Source organism: Pelodiscus sinensis, chromosome 1, assembly GCF_049634645.1.
Source record: "Pelodiscus sinensis isolate JC-2024 chromosome 1, ASM4963464v1, whole genome shotgun sequence".
NCBI classification, from domain to species: domain Eukaryota; kingdom Metazoa; phylum Chordata; order Testudines; family Trionychidae; genus Pelodiscus; species Pelodiscus sinensis.
This window is the reverse complement of record NC_134711.1, coordinates 305701848-305726478: the sequence shown is the minus strand read 5'-3', so window position 1 is coordinate 305726478 and position 24631 is coordinate 305701848. Positions and strand designations below refer to the sequence as shown.

General features: G+C 50.1%; 1 protein-coding gene across 2 annotated transcripts; it reads right to left on the bottom strand.

Moving 5' to 3' along the window:
- Nucleotides 1-458: 458 nt before the first annotated feature.
- C1H11orf97 (chromosome 1 C11orf97 homolog) lies at nucleotides 459-24622 on the bottom strand. 2 transcript variants are annotated; one of them, XM_075919367.1, is made up of 4 exons: nucleotides 22349-24616; nucleotides 12030-12134; nucleotides 2528-2653; nucleotides 459-633 (listed from the first exon to the last, which is right to left on the bottom strand). In XM_075919367.1, exons 1-4 carry the CDS (start codon nucleotides 23061-23063, stop codon nucleotides 629-631), a joined length of 951 nt encoding a protein of 316 aa, XP_075775482.1. In that variant the 5' UTR covers nucleotides 23064-24616; the 3' UTR covers nucleotides 459-628. The 2 variants fall into 2 exon arrangements, 1 of the variants encoding a protein (XP_075775482.1); XR_012900756.1 differs by lacking the exon at nucleotides 459-633 and adding an exon at nucleotides 9342-9413 and having other exon boundaries at nucleotides 2527-2653; nucleotides 22349-24622.
- Between the last annotated feature and the right edge of the window lie 9 nt (nucleotides 24623-24631).

The following is a 24631-nucleotide window of genomic DNA, read 5'->3' as shown; positions in this document are numbered from 1 at the left end:
CGAGCCAGGACTGAGGCTTCCTCCCTTATTGATTAATCATGTAGTCAACAGAAATTCTATGGACTACATGATTTGCTAATTACTCACTTCCTAACATCCTTAGTGTGGACACAGTTATACCAGTGTAAAGGTGTATTATATTGCTATTGCTTATTCCCCACACCCAGTCTTTTCCATATGGGAAAAAGCTTTATTGGGATAAACACTTTATATTGCTATAATTGCATCCACACTAAGAGAAATGTACCACTTATTAACTAGACGGCTACAATTGTTCTTTGTAAATAAGGACTTGGTACAAGATCATTTGCCTGATATGTTAATGTGAGGTAAAAAAAAACCCAATAAACCTGAGTGGCTGATATGTACCTGCCAATGCCTGAAAATTGAGAAGTTTGGCAATCAAATCTTCACACTTTCAACACCTTCTAGGTGAAGTATTCTATTGTTGGAGTGGATCAGGTGCCAATACAAATGGCTTTATAATTTTATTGGACAAAATATAATATACAATCTATATTATGATACTTTGAATTTGCTGGAACAAAATTATTGTAGGCTTGGTAACATGGAATTGCCTGCCTTGCCCCATGTCATCAAGAAAGGGAGATGTTACTTTTCATTGGGGCTATCCTAGAAGAAAAAATACAGGGAAACAACAGAAATTAGCACAGATTTTACTTGGTAGGGAATAGTTTTAAACAGCCTTTGCCTCAGAATTCTAGCACATTTTATATTTGTAAGGAAGTAGGACAAGACAAAGAGAGCACAGTGTGCACAATACACTATGGAGCAGTATACACAGCACAATGTGTCACCTTGGAGAGAAGGAGTGAAGGTTGGGGAGAAAATAAGATATAGGTACTGAGAGTTCTTAGCGGACTGCTAATCAGTTAATCACAGAATCACATACCCAAGTAGAAGAGAGCTGCTACAGAAGAGCTGCAGCAAGACCTGACTGGATTGCCTGTTCCCCAGCCTGGTGAAGAGGAGCCCCGCTTAACCACATAGAATGAAAAGAATGTGAACTCTGCATGCTCCTGGCCACTAGGTATGGCTCTGACAGAGCTTATAAACGCTGTATGCCCTTGAGCCGGGCCGCTTTCTCCATACTACAGAGTCTACAAATTCCTCATGTAGAGAGTTGCTGGGCATAGCAAGTTTGCTACTCTGATAGCTGAGGGTATGTCTACACTACCCCGCTAGTTCGAACTAGCGGGGTAATGTATGCATACCGAACGTGCAAATGAAGCCCGGGATTTGAATTTCCCGGGCTTTATTTGCATAAGCCGGCCGGCGCCATTTTTAAATGCCGGCTTGTTCGAACCCCGTGCCGCGCGGCTACACGCGGCACGGGCTAGATAGTTCGAACTAGCTAGCCATTCCATCTGGAATGAGGCGTACAGATAGTTCGGAATGGCTAGCTAGTTCGAACTATGTAGCCCGTGCCATGTGTAGCCGCGCGGCACGGGGTTCGAACAAGCCAGCATTTAAAAATGGCGCTGGCCGGCTTATGCAAATAAAGCCCGGGAAATTCAAATCCCGGACTTCATTTGCACGTTCGGTATGCATACATTACCCCGCTAGTTCGAACTAGCGGGGTAGTATAGACATACCCTGAGAGAGGACAGGCTCATTGAACTGACAAGGCCCCTTAGGAATTGTAAGGGAAAAGAGAAATCTCTCCAAGCTGCCCATTACCCTGCCAATATACAAATGGGGAAATGACTGAGACTTCACCCAGCTTCATCTCTCCTCCCAGAGTTGTGCACAAGACGGGGGTTACTGCAATACAAGACCTGCAGAAAACTCTGAATCCCATGAAAAGAGAAAGGCAAATGTGATTGAGGATCCACAAAGAGCTATTGAGATCCATCCACCAAAATGAATAAAAAATATTTATTCTGTGTCTTTAAGCAAGATCCTGAGCATATAAGCTTAAGGTGACTCGACAAAGCAGCATTAAGCAGCATGGGCAGTGGGTGAATGAAGGGCTGGGGGAGGCAAGTCCCTAACCCCGCCCCTTCTGGCCAAGGCCTCCCCCTCCACAGGAGCCAAGCTCTCCCCCACTGCAGGGGCAAGCCTCCAGCCCCCGTCCTGCAGGAGCCTTCCCAGCCCTGGAGTATGGGGAGGGAGGGCAGCGTGCAGACCCAGCCTCCCTGGCTCCAGAGCACAGGGAAGGTGCACTGCTCCAGCGTCCCCAACCTCAGCATGTCTGAAGCCTGGGAGCCATGCTGAAGCAGAGGGTGTTCTGAGGGTTGTGTGTGGGTAGGGTCATGCCTAGCAGTTTGGGAAAGCATTGCCTTCCTCTGCCTCTTATACCTGCTGCCCATGCTAAGCAGCCAATATAGGGTCTGTAACCTAGTTCCCTGCTACATGCTGAAGGAAAAGCAGGGGTTGATCTGTTAAAAAAATGCCAAGATGCTATGGTGCTCAGGACTATATAGGTATCTACGTAAATAAACAAGGTACAGTTGCTATCTGTTCAATGGATTTGTAGTATATTATACAGATTACTGACTCTTACTTCTTATTCCTCCGTGCCTGGAATAGTACTTGGGCTGTGAAAGCAGACTGTTTCTGTTCTGTGATGCTGGCTTCAGGCCTCCTATGGAGAAATTTCTTTTCACACTCCAAATTCCTTCCAGGGCCACTGTTAATAATGTATTAAAATAACCCCATTAAAACTAATTATTCTAGCATGGTTTGTTTTGCTTTTCACTTCGGCTGCTGTAAAAGAATTAATATAAATGACTTTTAAAACAACCACATGTCAATGTAATAAACAGAAACAATGTAATTTACTAGAAACAGACTAGCTCTACACAAAAGATACTGCACACAATTAACTTACTTGTACTTTATTTTTCAAACATTTTGGATTAACAGTTAATGTGACGAATTATTTATACTTTATACTGCTGCCTTCAATCCTATCCATAGTTTAGTGAGTCAGTGAACTAACACCTAGGCTGTGTCTACACTGCTCCCCTTTTCCAGAAAAGGGATGCAGATGAGACAAGTCGGAATTGCAAATGAAGTGGGGGATTTAAATATCCCCTGCTTCATTTGTATAAACATGGCTGCCGCTTTTTTCTGGCTTGGGGCTTTGCCGGAGAAAAGCACCAGACTAGACAGGATCTTTCGGAAAATAAAGCCTTTTCCAAAAGATCCCTTATTCCTCTTAAAATCAGGAATAAGGGATCTTTCGGAAAAGGCTTTATTTTGAGGAGTAACGTCATTTTTTGAGGAGTAACGTTAGTTTGAACCAAGGGGTTTGGTTCTAACTAATGCGTCCCGGCATGCACTTTCACTTTCAAAACAGCTGTTGATTGGAGTAACGCGCCGACGAGAGCATGCTAATGAAACGCAGGATATTTAAATCCCCACTTCACTGACTATTTCGATGCCTACGTTTGCATCCCTAATTCGAACTAGGGTGCAAGTGTAGCCATGCCCTTAGGGTATGTCTACACTACCACCCTAGTTCGAACTAGGGTGGTTAATGTAGGCAACCGAAGTTGCAAATGAAGCCTGGGATTTGAATTTCCCGGGCTTCATTTGCATCTTGCCGGGCGCCGCCATTTTTAAATCCCCGCTAGTTCGGACTCCATGCCCACGGCTACACACTGCACGGAGTAGGTAGTTCGGATTAGGCTTCCTATTCCGAACTACCGGTACACCTCGTTTCATGAGGAGTAACGGTAGTTCGGAATAGAAAGCCTAATCTGAACTACCTACTCCGTGCCGCGTGTAGCCGCGGGCACGGAGTCCAAACTAGCGGGGATTTAAAAATGGCGGCACCCGGCAAGATGCAAATGAAGCCCGGGAAATTCAAATCCCGGGCTTCATTTGCAACTTCAGTTGCCTACATTAACCACCCTAGTTCGAACAAGGGTGGTAGTGAAGACATACCCTTAGGGTGTGTCTAGACTACATGCCTCCTTCGACGGAGGCATGTAGATTAGCCAGATCGGAAGAGGGAAATGAAGCCGCGATTAAAATAATCGCGGCTTCATTTAAATTTAAATGGCTGCCCCGATCTGCCGATCAGCTGTTTGTCGGCAGATCGGGGCAGTCTGGACGCGATGCGCCGACAAAGAAGCCTTTCTTCATCGGCACAGGTAAGCCTGGTTTCACGAGGCTTACCTGTGCCGATGAAGAAAGGCTTCTTTGTCGGCGCGTCGCGTCCAGACTGCCCCGATCTGCCGACAAACAGCTGATCGGCAGATCGGGGCAGCCATTTAAATTTAAATGAAGCCGCGATTATTTTAATCGCGGCTTCATTTCCCTCTTCCGATCTGGCTAATCTACATGCCTCCGTCGAAGGAGGCATGTAGTCTAGACACACCCTTAGAGAATAAAAGTTTTTGGTTTATACATCGAGTAGACATGGGTAAAAGTCAGAACATCAAGTGTCCTCAGAAAATATTGATAAAAATGTCCAAACAAATCCAGGGAGTACTTCCAGGAATGCTTTCACAAAGTCAGCCAATCAAGCTTATTCCTTGCAGCAGTAAACTCCAGAACAGATACATTTTGAGGTGATTATTTTTTATCTAACCTAATCTAATTTAAGCATTCATAATGTATCTGTCATTGTGGTAATTCCAGCAATGATGAGAACACAGATAGCATTACGCATTCACATGATCACATTTATGAGTTCATCAACAGCTATTTTCCAGGATGGCCAGGGACATAAACAGGGGTGCTGGAACAATTTTTATTGGGGTGCTGCTGATGGAAATCATGCATTTGGTATTTGTTATTACTATTTCAAGCCAAGGGGTAGAGCAGCGACCCCAGCACCTCTAGTTCCAGTCCCTCTGGGCATAACCCTATGCTCTGGATAGCCCTAAATCTCTGATTTGATCAAATGTCCTGTTCTATCCACTCCCCCAGAAGCATTTGGCATCTGCCACTGTCAGAATAAAGGACCTAATTGATCTAATCCAACTTTTCATTTTAAATGCACTGACGTGGTACATGCCTATTTCAAGTTCTTAGTAATATTAGATACATTGAGACATATGGTGAAATAGCCATTAACCTGCCTTCATTTGCACAAGCAAAAATCACTTGCATACAAAACTGTCATAAACTTTCACCTATTTGATTTCTTGTTTTGCCATTCTTAGTCTCTGGACACGCAGCCTGTCATTATTATATAGTGTGAGGAAGGCAGCCATTTTTATACACTCTGCAATGAAAAAGTTATTGCTGGATATTCAACATGGACAAGACTGTAACAAAGGAAGTTAATATAAGGAACATCAGGGAAGCAGGTTAAAGTGCTATAGAATCAGACTATCAGCATATTTCTAGTGCACCCATCAAACGAGTCAGATCCTCAGGGCTGTCCACTTGAAGCCAATGCAGCTTCACCAGCTAATAATAGCCCCACAAAGGCTATTACAGCAATTGAGGATTGATCAGATGTATTAGCTCTCAAACTGCATACTCTGTGCCAGCATGAAGGCCAGGAATCCTTAGCTAATTAAGTCAGCTCTGTGCTCAACAAACAACAGTTTCCATGTCCCAATGGACTAATTAGCTCATGAAATACAGAACAGAAGAGTATGAGACAATGGTGAAGGAGAGTGGTAGGTGGTTGATACCTTCGTTGCAGGCAGCAAATTATTACTTTGACTTCAAAAAATATTTTTTTAAGTTTTGCATGAATTTAGTGCTGCCGAAAGTTACCAAAATAAGAGCCCTGGAGAATGAATTCCTCAATGTATCCACAGAAGTGTGTGACCTTCCCCATGCTGCTTTTCCAGAGTGTCTGAAGCCTGACCGGGAGAGACTACTTTTAAGGAGAGAATGGTTTATTCTCCATTGCCTTCCTTTTTGGCTGAGACACAAAGTGGGTGATATAATATCTTTTATTGGAGCAACTTTTGGTGAGAAAGACAAGTTTTTGAGATACACAGAGGTCTTCTTCAGGTCTGAGAAACTAATAGGGCAAGTCTACACTGAAAACACTACATTGGCATAGCTGCACTAATGTAGCTGCATCACTATAGCGCTCAAGTGAAGATGCTCCTATGCCAACAGGACAGAGCACTCCCATCAGCATAGTTAATTCACCTCCCTAAGAAGCTCTCCCATCGACAGAGTGCTGGTCCACACGGGTAGTGAAGGTCAGTATAACAACCACATTCAGGGTGTGGATTACAGTGACCTGTAGTGTAGACTTGGCGTTAGGAAAAATCTACATGACAAAATTAAGTCAACCTAAGATTTTTCATACCCCTGAGTAATACGGTTATGCCAACATATGTCTGTGATGCAGAGCAGACCTCACCACCAGAAGCTGGTTCAATATATGATATTACCATACACACCTTGTCTCTCTATCAAGGGACACTTTCAATCCCAAGTGTGCTGATGATTTATATTACAATAGAAAAAGTGCCTTTCTATATCTCCTCCCATCTAAGGATACAGGCTTTGTATCCAAGATGGTTGCCCATCCAGTCCCCTAAACAATCAAGAACTTCTGCAGGAAATATCAGGATGAGAGTGTGCAGACAGGAACAAGATTTTTAGACAGACATTAACTCTGGTGCGAGTATATTTTAAAATAACAGAAAATTCGACTCTCCTTAAGCTTGGAGAGATTTTTGGAAAAGGAACAACTCCTGTAGAAAAAGTTTTATTAATAGGAATTCAGACTGATTTTACCCTAGTACTGTATTGTGACCATACTGAAAATCAACTTGTAATGATGAAAAACAAAAACCCTTTTGCATGAGGAGCAGGACACATAGGGTATATCTACACTTGCACCCTAGTTCGAAGTAGGGATGAAAATGTAGGAATTCGAAATAGTCAATGAAGCGGGGATTTAAATATCCCGCGCTTCATTAGCATGATCTTGCCGGCACATTACTCCGATCAACAGCTGTTTCAAAAGTGAAAGTGCGTGCCGGGATGCATTAGTTCGAACCAAATCCCTTAGTTCGAACTAACATTACTCCTCATTTTTACTCTCAAAAAATGAGGAGTAACGTTAGTTCGAACCAAGGGGTTTGGTTCGAACTAATGCTTCCTGGCGCACACTTTCTCTTTTGAAACAGCTGTTGATCAGAGTAACGTGCCAGCGAGATCATGCTAATGAAGCTCAGGATATTTAAATCCCCGCTTCATTGACTATTTCGAATGACAACATTTGCATCCCTACTTTGTAGTAGGGTGCAAGTGTAGACATACCCTATTGCAATTATAAGTTGTGACAGATCCAGGCTAGCCATCTGCTGTTCACTGATGAAGGCAAGATGTGCTGGAGCTGGGTAAACAGCTTTCTCTTCCCTGAGTAAAAATAAGGCCAAAGCTTAAATCCACTATTATCAGGCAGGCTCTTGGGGTCAACTGGAACTTCCTAGGAGCCACAGGATAATTAAACACCGGCAGCCAATTAAGGCCTGTGATACCATTTTAAAAGGGCTCCCCAGGCTAGGAAGGGGGAAGGAAAAGATTGAAAGACAGAAAGGAGAAAGTGCTGTGTAAGTGTGAGCAGAGGACTGATGAGCAGGTACCAAAGGAAAGGCACTGGGAGGGATTATTTGGGGAAGTGGCCCAGGGAAAAGCTCTCAGATTGTGAGTGGCAGTAACCATGCCTATTGCTGTTACCTTAGGGTCCCTGGGCCAGAACCTGAAGTAGTGGGTGGGCCCAGGTTCCCCTCAACCTCCCCACAACATCTCAACCTCTGCCTTGAGAAGGGAGATCAGGACTCCAGAGGGGAGTTTACCCCAAACTTATGGACTAGCCTGTGATGAGTATGGCTCTGTAGGCTGTGGCTCCTGCCTCCAGCAAAGAGAAAGAGGCTGTGTGGAGGGCCACAGCAAGCCCCTGGGTCTAACGCTATCTACCAGTAATAGAGATGTGGCCGTGTTAGTCTGGTCTTGCTGAAACAAAAGACAGGACTATGCAGCACTTTAAAGACTGACAAGATGGTTTATTAGGTGATGAGCTTTCGTGGGCCAGACCCACTTCCTCAGATCAAATTGTGGAAAAAAATTGGCATGACCATATATACCAAATGTTCACTTTTTTTATTGTATCCCTTTGGTATATATGGTTGTGCCAATTTTCTCCCACTATTTGATGTGAGGAAGTGGGTCTGGCCCACGAAAGCTCATCACCTAATAAACCATCTTGTCAGTCTTTAAAGTGCTGCATAGTCGTGTCTTTTGTTTCAGCTATCCGCCAGGAGTGTGAGACCTACAGGAAATAGTTGGAGCTTTGCTACAACTGGTGCTAAGTGTGAGATCCAGAGCCAGCAATGTGGTTGGCAGCTCAGAGATGGAGGAGATCCTGCAGTGGCTCGTCAAGCAGCAAGTTACAATTGATCCCAGGTGCCTGCCTGATTATACTGGACTTAGGCTGTGGCCTTTTTTTACTCAGGGAAGTACAAGCTCTTCCATATATTCCCTCCACTGGTGAACAGCAGACTGGGTCTATCACAAAGTGTATAAGCCTAGTGAAAGGAAAGGGCCCAGTCCTGTGCTATGCTGTGCATCCTCAATCCACAGTGAAGTCAATGGTAGTTGGGTGTGCTCAGTACTTTCCTGGAGCAGATCCTCTAATGGTCTTGTGCAGATTTGAATGCATTTTACTAGCTCCTGCCTGTGAGAATCAGTCGGGTATCTCGTTCACTCAAACAACCATTTACCCAAGGGAAGGGAACATGTCATGTGTACTTGATACATGGATTCATTTACAGAATGGATGGACAGACCTGGTAGATATGCTGTAAAAGCATATTTCCTGGATGAACTAAATATGTATGGTAGAATTGTCAAATAATTTCAAAAATAATAGTCACTCCCAAAATAACACACTAGTTTTAATCATTGTACAAATACTGCAAATACTCGAATAAATGTACTGTAGGGAGTATCTTGCACTTGCAGGAAGATGAGCTGAATGACCTACATGGCTTTTCCATCTCAAACATCAATGATTTTATTCTAATTGTGATCTGGCTGTAACATTTCACAGTTGCTAGAGCATGGGGTTAGACTAGACAACATCCTGAGGTTGCTAGATAACAGTGCTCATAGTCAAATAGAAAACATTCAGAATCTTATTAATCTACACAAGGCAGATTAAATGAGGCATTGAAAAGGATCAAGGAAAAATGTAGAACAATAAAGAGATTCATATTTATTATGTGGTAACTCAAAGTCCTGTAGGTGCAGATTCATTCATTATATTAGAAACTGCTCTTGCATTCATTGGAAGTGTGGCCAAATCTGTAATTGCTCATTGAGCAAGATACAACCGCCTGAGAGAACAGATTGCAAAAAGGAATTGTTTAAGCTTAATTTACCAATAGTCCTTCACATCAGCTACCACTCAGATCTGCTGGGCTTAGCTGTAGGAATACATAGGCATCAAATAACTGTAATACAAAGGTTAAACAATAATTAAACAAGCAAACAGAAATATGCTGAGATGCCATTCAGTGTAGTTAATGGAGATTTTTTTCATTTATAATGAAAAGCCATCAGCTAACAAAACGTTCCAAGAATATTTCAGTGGGATTTGCCAAACACTCTCCTTTCTTATTCCCAATCTGGTACATTGCCCTTCTAGCACTCCCCAAACTCAAACTGACTTCAGCAGGAACATTGGGTATGTATGCAAGGAATTCACGATTGGGCCTTGACTCCACACGTTAGTAGTCTTATCCTCTTTGCCCACAGACCATTGAAATGTTGCATAAAAATGACTTGGTAGGAGTCAGAAACACATACTAGAAAGAATGTGGAGAGGGTATGTTTTTTATTCACAGAAAAAGAATTTACCATGGTCAGTTGGTGAAGGTAACTCCCAGCACAGCTCCTTCTACTGAGGTACCACCACCACAAGAGCCAAGCCACCTTCCCACCCCTCACTACCACAGAGAGTAGAGGAGGGTGGACACCCCGGCTACGTCTACACTGGCCCCTTTTCCTAAAGGGGCATGCTAATTTTAAATTTCGGAATAGGGAAATCCGTGGGGGATTTAAATATCCCCCGCGGGATTTAAATAAAGATGTCCGCCGCTTTTTTCCGGCTTGGGGAAAAGCCGGAAAAAAGCGTCTAGACTGGCCCGATCCTCCGGAATAAAGCCCTTTTCCGGAGGATCTCTTATTCCTACTTTGAAGTAGAAATAAGAGATCCTTCGGAAAAGGGCTTTATTCCGGAGGATCGGGCCAGTCTAGACGCTTTTTTCCGGCTTTTCCCCAAGCCGGAAAAAAGCGGTGGACATCTTTATTTAAATCCCGCGGGGGATATTTAAATCCCCCGCGGATTTCCCTATTCCGAAATTTAAAATTAGCATGCCCCTTTCGGAAAAGGGGCCAGTGTAGACGTAGCCCCCAAGTACGCCCCAGCCTCCACACCCCAGAGCATAGGGAGGGAGGAGAGTGCATGGTCCAAGCCTCCCTAGCCCAGAGCACAGGAGGGTGGGCAGTGGGGGCAGCAACACTCTGCCCTCAGAATGCCTACAGTAGATATTTTGGGGATGGAGTGTGGGCGGGGCCAGGCTGGGTGGTTTGGGAAGGCAATCCCTAGCATACTTGGGATCCATGGAATTACAGTATATTGGGAACATACTAGGGATGTTAAAATGTATTTATTGAGGTAAACGTGTCACTGCTGAAAATTTCAGTGGTGATACATTTACATGAGGGAGGAGGCTGCCACAGAGCCATCTGTCCACACCCCGTCCCCACTGTCTCTGTATCAGAAGCAGCAGCATGGTGGGGGGATGGGGCTGCATGTAACCGTGAAGGTTAACCGATGAGCCCAGGCTACTATAGTACTTATATGACATGAATTTTAAAATATTTCTTTTAACCTTTTATAGTGCAAATATTTGTAGTAAATTAATAATATCAAATAAGCACAGTACACTTAGTATCTTGTGTGGTAATTGAAAATAATATATTTGAAAATGTAGCATAGGCTGAAACCTATTAATTGAAGAAAATAATGCTCAAGGTATATTTTGGGATTTATTTAAACTCAGTCTGAACCTTTTCCAAAAAGTACCCTTTGGCCCATGCAAGCCCTAAAAAGTTGCTGCAGACCCTGGTTCTGTAGCAGTCTGATTTACTCAATGGGAAGACTGATATGTCCTGGAAACAAATACATTAAAAGTAACATTCATATCCTAAGTGGCAAGTTGCAGAGCTGACTGGGTAGCAGAGGTCTCTTTGCCTGTTGAAGCCTAGGGCCTTGTCTATACTTACGTGGAGATTGACACTCTGGAGACTGATCTTCCGGGGTTCAATTTAGTTCAATTAAGACACATTAAATCAAATATTGATGGCGCCCCCATTGACGCCGGTACATGGGGTAGTGAGGAATAAGGGAAGTCAATGGAAGAGTTTCTTCTGTCAACCTCCCACAGAAGAGCCACTGGAGAAATTTGATTTGAGGTACTATTCTCATAGTTGCAGTTGTGTATCTTAAATCTAATTTCTCATATAGTGTAAACCTGGCGTAGGTGTCATATTTTAAAACACTTTTCTGCCCCTCACGCTTACACTTCAAATGGGAATTCAAAAGTAGTGTGAACTTCTTGCATGACCACAAGCAAATCAGACAAACTTCTAAATCCATTGTCTGAGTGGCTGCAATTTAATAAAATATGGCATTCGAAATATACTGAACTCTTGTTTAAGAAATAAAGGAAAGGAGCTTTTTTCTTTAAGCAATGGTGTCAAGAAGGCAACATAGGAATATGCCTTAAGTAAATTGACAAATATCAGGTTACTGAACCACGTTTTATCCAGGTTTTATGTTGCTGTAATGTCAAACTGCTGAATTGCATGGACTTCTATGTGTCCTGTATGTTCCAGTTTTAGGATGATGGAAGAAAGAATGGATTTCTCCAAGTTCTGTACATTCAGATAAGGATGATAATCAATATCACGGTTTTGCTTTAATGAACAGCATGCTCTCTCATTGACATTTTAGGTACCATTTCCCAAACAAACACTTTTTATTTGCTGACTATAGAGATTACCTGAAGCTGGATGTTTAATTTGGCATCCATCTCTCCGAAAATAGAGCTCTTCTTCAAGTACTTCCTTAACTCTCTTAGGTGGCTCAACATATACAAATGTCTTCCCTGTTTGCAAAACATATTGAAAAAAATTAGGGTATGTCTACACTAGTTCGAACTAGGGGGGTAATGTATGCATACCGAACTTGCTAATGAAGCCCGGGATTTGAATTTCCCGGGCTTCATTAGCATAAAGCAGGCGCCGCCATTTTTAAAAGCCGGCTAGTGCGAACCCCGTGCCGCGCGGCTACACGCGGCACGGACTAGATAGTGGAACGAGGCGTACAGATAGTTCGGATTAGGAAGCCTAATCCGAACTATCTAGTCCGTGCCGCGTGTAGCCGTGCGGCACGGGGTTCGCACTAGCCGGCTTTTAAAAATGGCGGCGCCGGCTTTATGCTAATGAAGCCCGGGAAATTCAAATCCCGGGCTTCATAAGCAAGTTCGGTATGCATACATTACCCCCCTAGTTCGAACTAGGGGGGTAGTGTAGACATACCCTTAGTTACCTTAAACCAGGGATGGGCAATACTTTTTAATGGGAAGCCAGTCCAAGATTTTGGTAAATGGGCAAGAGCTGCACTTCTATGGAGAAGGTGTGGGATCTGTGATGGCAGGTGGGATGTAGAAGGGAGCTTGGGATAGAGGACTGGAGTGCAGGCAAAGGCATGGGGTTAGAAAAGGGGTTTGGGTGAAGGAGGAGGTTATGATCGGGGACAAGGAGTTGGGGTTCAAGGTCCAGGAGGGGGTATGGGTGCTGGAGGGGTGTAGGAGGGAGTGCAGGGTCTGAGAGGGAGTTGAGACCTGGAGGAGGTAAAGAGAGGGATACAGAGGGTTTGGGTGTTGGCCTGGAGCAGGAAGTTGGGAGGGGGGATGCCTCTGCCCCGGCTCCGGAGCATTCCTGGGTCCGGAGCGTTCCCTGCACCCCTTGTAAATTTCCCCACGTTGTTCAGTCGCGGGCTGGGAGCCTAACCCTCCGCACCGTAAATATACCACCGCACCCTAAATATACCCTGGCACAGTCTTGTATACCCCACAGGTTATAATCAATTGCGTGGTATACAAGATATTTTTTACTGAAACAGCAAAAACCGCGGGGTATATTCGGGTGCGGGTTATATTTGGGTGCGGGATATATTCATTAAAATACGGTAACTGACGTTTTTCTGAAATAACAGCATGTCTACACTGCAGGCCATTCTTTTGAAATAATGGCAAGCTGAAGGACTTCTTATCCTCATGTAACCCTCATTTTACGAGTAAGGGACAGCAAAGGAAGATTTTTTTCCTTTGACTTCCTGCTGTGTAGACAGCACCAAAAGCCAAATTAAGCTATTTAGACTTAAGCTACACAATTTATGTAGCTCAAGTTGTGTTGCTTATTCCAACTTTAGCCCTGCTGTGTAGACGTACTCTTACACAGCAAACAACAACCTATGGTAATGAGTCCTGGAATCCAGGGTCTACAGACTCTAGCTTGTGGGGCTCATGCTACAGCGCTAAAAACAGCTGTGTAGACATAGAATCATAGAATACTAGAACTAGAAGGGACCTTGAGAGCCCATCAAGTCCAGTCCCCTGCCCTCACGGAAGAACCAAATACCATCTAGATCATCCCTGATAGATGTCTATCCAACCTGCTCTTAAATACCTCTAGTGATAGAGATTCTAAAACCTAGGCAATTTATTTCAGTTTTTAACCACCCTGACAGTTAGGAAGTTTTCCCTAAAGTCCAACCTAAACCTCCCTTGCTGCAATTTAAGCCCATTGCTTCTTGTCCTATCATCAGAGGCCAAGGAGAACAATTTTTCTCTCTCCTCCTTGTGATACCCTTTTAGATACTTAAAAATGCCAATCACTTCCCATTCTGTATGTGTGAAACAGATTGTTCCTTCCTAAGTGGAGTACTTTGCATTTGTCCTTATTAAACTTCATCCTACTTACCTCAGACCATTTCTCTAGTTTGTCCAGATCATTTTGAATTATGACCCTATTCTCCATAGCACTTGCAACCCCTCCCAGCTTGGTGGTATCTGCATACTTAATAATCGTATTCCCTATGCCATCATCTAAATCATTGATGAAGATATTGAACAGAACTGGTTCCAAAATAGACCCCTATGGAACCCCACTTGTTCTGCCCTTCTAGCATGATTATGAACCGTTAATAACATGGCAGTTTATGCTGAAGCTTAGGCTCCGAATTCCTCTCCTTCCCCCATTCACTTCCCAGGCCCTTTAGTCTGAGCTTCAGTGTCAAAACTAGTGATGGGAAACCAAGTCCAGTGAGTGGGCCACATGAGTGGTTCTCCTTTATTTCAGTGGTCCACAAATAGTCAACCTAAAGTCCACTGGGGTTCAACCTGTGGCCAGCGGACCCCTTCTCTGCTCCCCTCCCCCACATGCCTCTTACACATTGGAGCCCTGCACCTCCTACTCTTCCCCTTCCTCACAGCACTTTCGGAGGGACATAAATCCACTGATTTGTGCTCTGTCCTCTCTCTTCCCCCTCCTTCCCAGAGCTTTAACAGCCCCGAAAAGCTGATTCATGGCTGTTCAAGTTCTAGGAGGGAGGGAGAAGTGGGGGACAGAGCGTGAATCAGCCATTCATGGTGCTCCAAAAGTGCTGGGAAGGAGGGGGCGGAGTAGGAAGTGCAGGACTAGTTTCCCAGTGCAAGAGAGGTGCTTGGGGGAGGAAGGGAAACAGGTTGTATGCGGTCTGCAGGTGGAATCCCAGTGGGCCGCAGGATGCCCTCCACTGATAAAAACTGTTATTTTTATCACTGTATTGTGAGTCAAGGAGCCAGAATCTGTTGAAATGGGGTCTGAGATTTGCTGTCGTGGGCTGCCTTTGCAGCGTACATGCACTCTACGACTGTATCTACACAGCAAAGTTATTTCGGAATAATGGCTGTTATTCCAAAATAACTGTGTGTCTACACAGCAATTCTGTTACATTTAAATAATTTTGAAATAACGCTCGGCTTATTCTGACTTCTGTAAACCTCATTCTATGAAGGATAACGCCTATTCCAAAATAGCTATTGCGAAATAAGGCGTGTGTAGATGCTCCACTTCTGCTATTTCGAAATAACCTCTTACCAGGGCCATTCTAATTTATTCATCCTGGGACTCTAAATCAAGAGCACATCCACATTAAGGAAACCTGCCTTAGACTAATTTTGAGGCTTCCCTGTAGTGTAGACATGCTATTTCAAAATAAGTTATTTTGGAATAACTATTTCGGTATAGCTTATTCTGAAATAACTGCAGGGTAGACATCACCTATATGACCCCATGATATTGTTCCAGCTCATGGAGAACCTAGGGCAGTGCACTCCACATTTTTAAGCACAAGATCACTTTTTGAATTCAAATACAATCCAGGATCTACCATAAACCTAAATATCCTTGCTCCATCTCCTTCATGCCTCTCTTCCAAGGCCCTGCCTCTGTTCACTTCATCCTCCCCCATCCTCCCCCCCTTCCACCAGGCAGGGGCAGAGGGCACTGGCTCTGGTCTTGGGCTAAGGGATTTGGAGTGTGAGAGGCACTCTGAGCTGAGCCTGAGGCAGGGAATTGGGGTGCAGGAGGAGGTTCAGGGCACAGGCTCTGTAAGGGAGTTTGAGTCCAGGGGGCTCAGGGCTAGGGCAGAGGCTTGGGATGTAGGAAGGGGTTCATGACTGGAGCAAAGGTTCGGAGCTGGCTCCAGCTGGACACTACTTATCTCAAGTGGCTCCTGGACGGTGGTGCAGTGGGGCTAAGGCAGGCTCACCCCTGCCCTGGCCCTGCACCACTCCCAAAAGCAGTCAGCTAACTCCATCCCAAGTCCTGTTGTGCCCCTTCCATTCTGTGACGATAGACCAGTGGTCCCCAACACGGTGCCCGCGGGCGCCATGGCGCCAGTGGGGGCATTTGTGTGCGTCCGTCAAGTGCTTGGGGCTGGCCTGGCCCTGGGCACGTGGCACATGGCGCACGGTGAGCACCGACCCCAGGAGCGCTGCGGATTGGCCTCCCGCGCTCCGGGCGTGCAGCGCATGGGGGGAGGGCCGGCCCCGGGCACACGGCACTTGGGGGGGAGGGAGCGCCGGCCCCAAGCACGCGGCTCTTGGGGGGGGGGGAAGCGCCGGCCCCAAGCACGCGGCTCTTGGGGGGGCGCCGGCCCTGGGCGCGCGGTGCTTGGGGGGGGAGGGACGCTGGCCCCAGGCGCACGGTGAATTGGCCGCCTGCATTCTGGGCGCGCAGCACTTGGGGGGGGCACCCCGGCCCCAGGTGCACGGTACTTGGGGGGGGGCACCGGCCGCGGGCGTGCGGCCCTTGGAGAGGGCCCCACCCCCAGGTGCGCGGTGCATGGGTGAGCCCCGCCCCCGGGCACGCAGCTATGGGGGGGCCCCGGGGCCCCGCCCCCAGGCACGCAAGTGTCCCCGCCCTCTGGCGCCCAGCGGGCGAACGGCCACGCCCCCTGGTGCCCGGCAACCTCAAATGGTTGGGGATCACTGCGATAGACTATAGGGTGGGAGAGGGGGCACCCTGACATCAATGCCCCCTCCTCTCTCTTTCCTGCCCTGCACAGCAAGCAGGAGGCTGGGGGAGGGGAGACAGGAGGGAGAAGAGGAGGCTGCAAGGCAAAAGGCAGTAGATGCAGAGCAGTGGGAGGAGGAGCAACTGAAGTGCCAGCACTTAATAGCCTCTTGGTTAAACCAGTCAGGATCACCTGGCAGAGGCTCCAAGATCTACCAGTAGATCCTGATCTACTGGTTGGTGACCACTGACCTAGGAGAATGGAGCCTGCTGAAGTACCCACAGTAATAGGACAGGTCACACCCTTGCCCAAGGAAAAGACAGTGTCCTCAGCAGGGTGGATTTGTCTGAGACCCTCTGGTGAAGGCTACTGCCCACTACAGGGTGAAGATGGGGCAGGATAAGACCACTATGGGGAAGGGACAAGAGAGACTACAAAGGAATTGTGTAGTGCCCTCTGCAGGGTGCTGTGAGGAGAGACTCCCAGGGGAAGGCACCACAGGGAGATCAGCTGGTAAAAAGTGAGATCACTAGGGCAGTGGTCTTCAACCTTTTTTGCATGTGTGGGCCCCTACAAAATTTCAAATGGAAGTGCAGGCCTCTCTGGAAATCTATTGTCTATATATACAGTTGAACCAATTCAGTTAGTTTTCAGTCTACAACTTTCACTGACCCCTTAAACCTACTCTGTGCACCTCCAGAAGTCCATGGACCAAAGGTTCACAAATACTGCACTAAGGAAAGTATAGTGATTCCCAGAGGTTGATGGTGTGTTTGGGATCCCATGGGAGGCAGTGTCATTCACACTGAAGGCAGAAGAAAATGGAGTGAAACCCCCACAGAGGAGGGCTGGGGTGACACCACCAGGGCCAAGGTGTGCCCACTACTTGGGAATGGATGGAGAGATGGGATCGCAGGGCAGGACAGTACCCTGTACAGGGGGATAAAGGGGACATGTAACCATATGGATGCGGCAGGGCAACAGCTCTGCTGGAAGATGGAGAGATGAGACCTAAGGGCATGGCAGTGCCCCTGCAGTAAGTGGATGGGAGCTGGGATACCCCGGCTAATGCAGCACCTGCTTCAGGAGAATGGAATAGAGCTGGGATCCAGCGCCCTGCACTAGGATAGATAGGAACTGACCCCCCAGAGCAAACCAGTCTTCCCTGTACGGGGGTGGAATGGAGCCAGGACCGCAAGGCAGTGCCCTTACAGAGAGGTGGATGGGAACAGGCACCCTAGGGGAAGGCAGTGCCTCTGAAGAGGAATGAATAGGAGTGGAGACCCCAGGGCAGGGCAGTGCTGGGGTGGATGGTAGTGGAGACCCCAAGGCAGGGCAGTGCCGGGGTGGATGGTAGTGGAGACCCCAGGGCAGGGCAGTGCCAGGGGTGGATGGTAGTGGGGACCCCAGAGCAGGGCAGTGCTGGGGTGGATGGTAGTGGAGACCCCAGGGCAGGGCAGTGCCAGGGTGGATGGTAGTGGAGACCCTAGAGCAGGGCAGTGCCGGGGTGGATGGTAGTGGAGACCCTAGAGCAGGGCAGTGCCGGGGTGGATGGTAGTGGAGACCCTAGAGCAGGGCAGTGCCAGGGTGGATGGTAGTGGGGACCCTAGAGCAGGGCAGTGCCGGGGGGGATGGGAAGGGGGACCCCAGGGGTGGATGGTAGTGGAGACCCCAGGGCAGGGCAGTGCTGGGGTGGATGGTAGTGGAGACCCTAGAGCAGGGCAGTGCTGGGGTGGATGGTAGTGGAGACCCCAGAGCAGGGCAGTGCCAGGGGTGGATGGTAGTGGGGACCCCAGAGCAGGGCAGTGCCAGGGGGGGATGGTAGTGGGGACCCTAGAGCAGGGCAGTGCCGGGGGGGATGGTAGTGGAAACCCCAGGGCAGGGCAGTGCCGGGGTGGATGGTAGTGGGGACCCCAAGTCAGGGCAGTGCCGGGGTGGATGGTAGTGGAGACCCCAGGGCAGGGCAGTGCCGGGGTGGATGGTAGTGGAGACCCCAGGGCAGGGCAGTGCCGGGGTGGATGGTAGTGGGGACCCCAAGTCAGGGCAGTGCTGGGGTGGATGGTAGTGGAGACCCCAGGGCAGGGCAGTGCCGGGGTGGATGGTAGTGGGGACCCCAGGGCAGGGCAGTGCCGGGGTGGATGGTAGTGGGGACCCCAAGTCAGGGCAGTGCTGGGGTGGATGGTAGTGGAGACCCCAGGGCAGGGCAGTGCCAGGGGTGGATGGTAGTGGAGACCCCAGGGCAGGGCAGTGCCGGGGTGGATGGTAGTGGAGACCCCAGGGCAGGGCAGTGCCGGGGTGGATGGTAGTGGGGACCCCAGGGCAGGGCAGTGCCGGGGTGGATGGTAGTGGGGACCCCAAGTCAGGGCAGTGCTGGGGTGGATGGTAGTGGAGACCCCAGGGCAGGGCAGTGCCAGGGGTGGATGGTAGTGGAGACCCCAGGGCAGGGCAGTGCCGGGGTGGATGGTAGTGGAGACCCCAGAGCAGGGCAGTGCCGGGGTGGATGGTAGTGGAGACCCCAGAGCAGGGCAGTGCCAGGGGTGGATGGTAGTGGAAACCCCAGGGCAGGGCAGTGCCGGGGTGGATGGTAGTGGAGACCCCAGGGCAGGGTAGTGCTGGGGTGGATGGTAGTGGAGACCCCAGAGCAGGGCAGTGCTGGGGTGGATGGTAGTGGAGACCCCAGGGCAGGGTAGTGCTGGGGTGGATGGTAGTGGAGACCCCAGGGCAGGGTAGTGCTGGGGTGGATGGTAGTGGAGACCCCAGAGCAGGGCAGTGCTGGGGTGGATGGTAGTGGAGACCCCAGGGCAGGGTAGTGCTGGGGTGGATGGTAGTGGAGACCCCAGGGCAGGGTAGTGCTGGGGTGGATGGTAGTGGAGACCCCAGAGCAGGGCAGTGCTGGGGTGGATGGTAGTGGAGACCGCAGGGCAGGGCAGTGCCGGGGTGGATGGTAGTGGAGACCCCAAGGCAGGGCAGTGCTGGGGTGGATGGTAGTGGAGACCCCAGGGCAGGGCAGTGCCGGGGTGGATGGTAGTGGAGACCCCAAGGCAGGGCAGTGCTGGGGTGGATGGTAGTGGAGACCCCAGGGCAGGGCAGTGCCGGGGTGGATGGTAGTGGGGACCCTAGAGCAGGGCAGTGCTGGGGTGGATGCTAGTGGGGACCCTAGAGCAGGGCAGTGCCGGGGTGGATGGTAGTGGAGACCCCAGGGCAGGGCAGGGCAGGGCAGTGCCAGGGTGGATGGTAGTGGGGACCCTAGAGCAAGGCAGTGCCGGGGGGGATGGGAATGGGGACCCCAGGAGTGGATGGTAGTGGAGACCCCAGAGCAGGGCAGTGCCAGGGGTGGATGGTAGTGGAGACCCTAGAGCAGGGCAGTGCTGGGGTGGATGGTAGTGGAGACCCCAGGGCAGGGCAGTGCCGGTGGGGATGGGAATGGGGATCCCAGGAGTGGATGGTAGTGGAGACCCCAGGGCAGGGCAGGGCAGGGCAGTGCCAGGGGTGGATGGTAGTGGGGACCCTAGAGCAGGGCAGTGCCGGGGGGGATGGTAGTGGAGACCGCAGGGCAGGGCAGTGCCAGGGGTGGATGGGAGTGGAGACCCCAGGGCAGGGCAGTGCCGGGGTGGATGGTAGTGGAAACCCCAGGGCAGGGCAGTGCCAGGGGTGGATGGTAGTGGAGACCCCAGGGCAGGGCAGTGCCAGGGGTGGATGGTAGTGGAGACCCCAAGTCAGGGCAGTGCTGGGGTGGATGGTAGTGGGGACCCCAGGGCAGGGCAGTGCTGGGGTGGATGGTAGTGGAGACCCCAGGGCAGGGCAGTGCCGGGGTGGATGGTAGTGGGGACCCTAGAGCAGGGCAGTGCTGGGGTGGATGGTAGTGGAGACCCCAGGGCAGGGCAGTGCCGGTGGGGATGGGAATGGGGATCCCAGGAGTGGATGGTAGTGGAGACCCCAGAGCAGGGCAGTGCTGGAGTGGATGGTAGTGGAGACCCCAGGGCAGGGCAGGGCAGGGCAGTGCCAGGGGTGGATGGTAGTGGGGACCCTACAGCAGGGCAGTGCCGGGGGGGATGGTAGTGGAGACCGCAGGGCAGGGCAGTGCCAGGGGTGGATGGGAGTGGAGACCCCAGGGCAGGGCAGTGCCGGGGTGGATGGTAGTGGAAACCCCAGGGCAGGGCAGTGCCAGGGGTGGATGGTAGTGGAGACCCCAGGGCAGGGCAGTGCCAGGGGTGGATGGTAGTGGAGACCCCAAGTCAGGGCAGTGCTGGGGTGGATGGTAGTGGGGACCCCAGGGCAGGGCAGTGCTGGGGTGGATGGTAGTGGGGACCCTAGAGCAGGGCAGTGCCGGGGGGGATGGGAATGGGGACCCCAGGGGTGGATGGTAGTGGAGACCTCAAGGCAGGGCAGTGCCGGGGTGGATGGTAGTGGAGACCCCAGGGCAGGGCAGTGCCAGGGGTGGATGGTAGTGGAGACCCTAGAGCAGGGCAGTGCTGGGGTGGATGGTAGTGGAGACCCCAGAGCAGGGTAGTGCCGGGGTGGATGGTAGTGGAGACCCCAGAGCAGGGCAGTGCTGGGGTGGATGGTAGTGGAAACCCCAGGGCAGGGCAGTGCCGGGGTGGATGGTAGTGGAGACCCCAGGGCAGAGCAGGGCAGTGCCAGGGGTGGATGGTAGTGGGGACCCTAGAGCAGGGCAGTGCCAGGGGGGATGGTAGTGGGGACCCTAGAGCAGGGCAGTGCCAGGGGGGGATGGTAGTGGGGACCCAAGAGCAGGGCAGTGCCGGGGTGGATGGTAGTGGGGACCCCAGGGCAGGGCAGTGCCGGGGTGGATGGTAGTGGGGACCCTAGAGCAGGGCAGTGCCTGGGGGGATGGTAGTGGAGACCCTAGAGCAGGGCAGTGCCGGGGGGGATGGTAGTGGGGACCCTAGAGCAGGGCAGTGCCGGGGGGGATGGTAGTGGGGACCCCAGGGCAGGGCAGTGCCGGGGTGGATGGTAGTGGGGACCCTAGAGCAGGGCAGTGCCGGGGGGGATGGTAGTGGAGACCCTAGAGCAGGGCAGTGCCGGGGGGGATGGTAGTGGAGACCCTAGAGCAGGGCAGTGCCGGGGGGGGATGGTAGTGGAGACCCTAGAGCAGGGCAGTGCCTGGGGGGATGGTAGTGGAGACCCTAGAGCAGGGCAGTGCCGGGGGGGGATGGTAGTGGGGACCCTAGGGCAGGGCAGTGCCGGGGGGGGATGGTAGTGGGGACCCTAGGGCAGGGCAGTGCCGGGGGGGATGGTAGTGGGGACCCTAGAGCAGGGCAGTGCCGGGGGGGATGGGAATGGGGACCCTAGAGCAGGGCAGTGCCAGGGGTGGATGGTAGTGGAGACCCTAGAGCAGGGCAGTGCCGGGGGGGATGGTAGTGGGGACCCTAGGGCAGGGCAGTGCCGGGGGGGATGGGAATGGGGACCCTAGAGCAGGGCAGTGCCAGGGGTGGATGGTAGTGGAGACCCTAGAGCAGGGCAGTGCCTGGGGGGATGGTAGTGGAGACCCTAGAGCAGGGCAGTGCCGGGGGGGATGGTAGTGGGGACCCTAGAGCAGGGCAGTGCCGGGGGGGATGGGAATGGGGACCCCAGGGCAAAGCCATGGCAGGGCAGTTCCCGCTGCAGGGCTGGATGCAGTGGGGACCCCAGGGCAAGACAGTGTCGGGCGGGTGGACGGGAGCCGCCCAGGATGGACACTCCAGGCAGGTGGCGGGGCCATGCGACCTAGGCAGGGGCGGCGGCGGCCCCATCACTCACAGGGCTGGCTGCAATGGCCGCTGCCCGCCCCCGCCGGCTCCGCACAGACGCTGTTCCCCGCTTCCCCGGCCGCCGGCTCCTGCTGCTCCCCGGCTGCCTCCCGCATGGCGCCGCCTCTGCAGGCCGCCCCCAGCGCGGCTGAGAGACGCGCCGGCCGGTTGCCATAGGAGCTCAGGGGCGGGGGAGGGAGGAGCGGCTGGGCCGCCTTGGGGGGGGAGCGCGGCAGGGCGGACGGGCTGAGCAGGACGGAGCTGGGCCCGCAGGACACGTGGGGAGCGGACGGGCGCTCCTGGCTGTACCTAGTTCCGCCCTGCGCCTCCACGGCGCTCCCCGGCCTGGGTGAGCGAGCAGCAGGCAGATGGGGGAGCGAGGCGAAGAGAGTGGCCCAAGGCGCCCCAGGGCCGGAAAGCCTGCCCAGCAACGAGGCGTGAGTTCTGCCTCCCCATGCCGAGGAAGCAGAAGACAGCAAACTCTTGTAGCATCCTCTTCCGTCGGCGTTTAGACTGTACCTTCTCAGGTCAGGGATTGCCTCTTCCAGTGCCTTTGGAAAGAAAGACTCTTGCACATCTGAGGCTCTATCACACTCTACATTAATTAAATAAACTCTCACCTCCTCCTTTGCTGTCTCACTTTTTGGGTCTTCCAAACGTTTTAAAAGCCAGCTAAGGTAGTTGGCTAAACTGTCCTTTTCACCAGCCTGTGATGTTTGTCCCATTGCTAGGATTGGTTCTAGCTCAAGGCTAGGACCATCCAGTTTCTTTGACTTATTTATAGCACACCGCTTAATAATATTTTGCTGTCTTATAAACCAGGCCGAGCCTCTTAATGAGTCAAAGCATTAAATATTAAAATTGAGTGTGGGTTTTTAACTGTTTATCTGAAAGGTTTGTACAATTTACTATAATGGACATGGAATATGCACACTGCATTATTCTTTGCAACATCTCTACAGGTTGCCAGCATTATTCGTTTTAGAAGCATAGCGATTTAAAGGAGATGACCTACAGAAAATACATAATAGTAACCAAAACTACTGCTTAATTGGTTGGGTATTGTAGATTTATAGTCTAATTTTGCTAATAATGACATTTTCAAACTGTATAAGATTAAGCATCTTCTAATGAATAGAATACATTATAACAAATCACAGCTTTCTTTGCCTCTTGTTTTATTTAGCCTAGATTTGAGAAAATCAGCTGGTATTTAATGTAATACATTCAGAACGCCACCAGATGGAGGTAGGGTTGCAAGGAGTGCCTGATGCTGCTCTGGTGGAAACCTGAAGTTTTTCTAGTCACATTAATTGGGGCAGTCTCAGGTAGGCCTAGACTTTTGAATTTTGAAGAAACTGAAATTAAAGCTTGTTTTATGGACCTATTTATATGGATGCATAGTTTTTAATTAGTAAAGAGTCCCATATATGGAATCATGACTTTGAAAACTTGGGCTTATCTATGCTTGTTATTTTTAGCTGTGTTTTAACACTTTAACCTGCGCTAACACATTCATAAATTCTCATGTAGACCCTGCCCTAGGCTTTGAGTTCAGCTTAATTAGTGGTATATGTCTGTGTAGCCAGACAGGAAACCCCCTTGTAACATCCATTTTTGCTTGCCTGGAGCATACAGGGCACACAGAGCAGAAGGCCCAGGCTGCTGTGACCATGAATGGCTGTAAACAGAGATACGCCAATTGTTGACCAAGAGGCTGCGAAGGAGTGTCCTTGACTCAAACCCATATTGATACGAACACACAGCCGCCCTCAGGTGGAGGAATCTCTTACCCAGTAAAAGAATATCCGGCACTCCTAATTTAGCTATCTTCCTCTCTTGCAAGTGTAAATTAACTTGAAACTTGCTTGTAAGAACTGGCGCCACAAAACAGACCAGTACAATTCGGCATCTTAGATAAGAAAGAGGATATGGGCCCCCAGGGGTATAAAGATGGGTCCAGCAGCACATTTTCTCTGAGTGTCAATCTACCATCTATCTGCTAGTCGGGTTAGGTGTTTGATCTCCCGAGGTTCCAGAGGGGACGCCCACCTCGTATTCGTCTTTCCTAGGAATTGAGAGACTGGCCCTGGCCTGACACGCTGGAGTCGAGAGGCACAGAAAGGGGTAAAAATTGTACCTGGATGTGGTCCTTTGTTTAAGTATATATATATATATATACACACACATAGTGTTAGAGCTCTTTAAAGATTAAGCTGCCACTTGGTACCATTATTTCTATCTTTACCTTTTTCCTGTAATCATTTTTAAGATCTATCTATCTATCTATCTA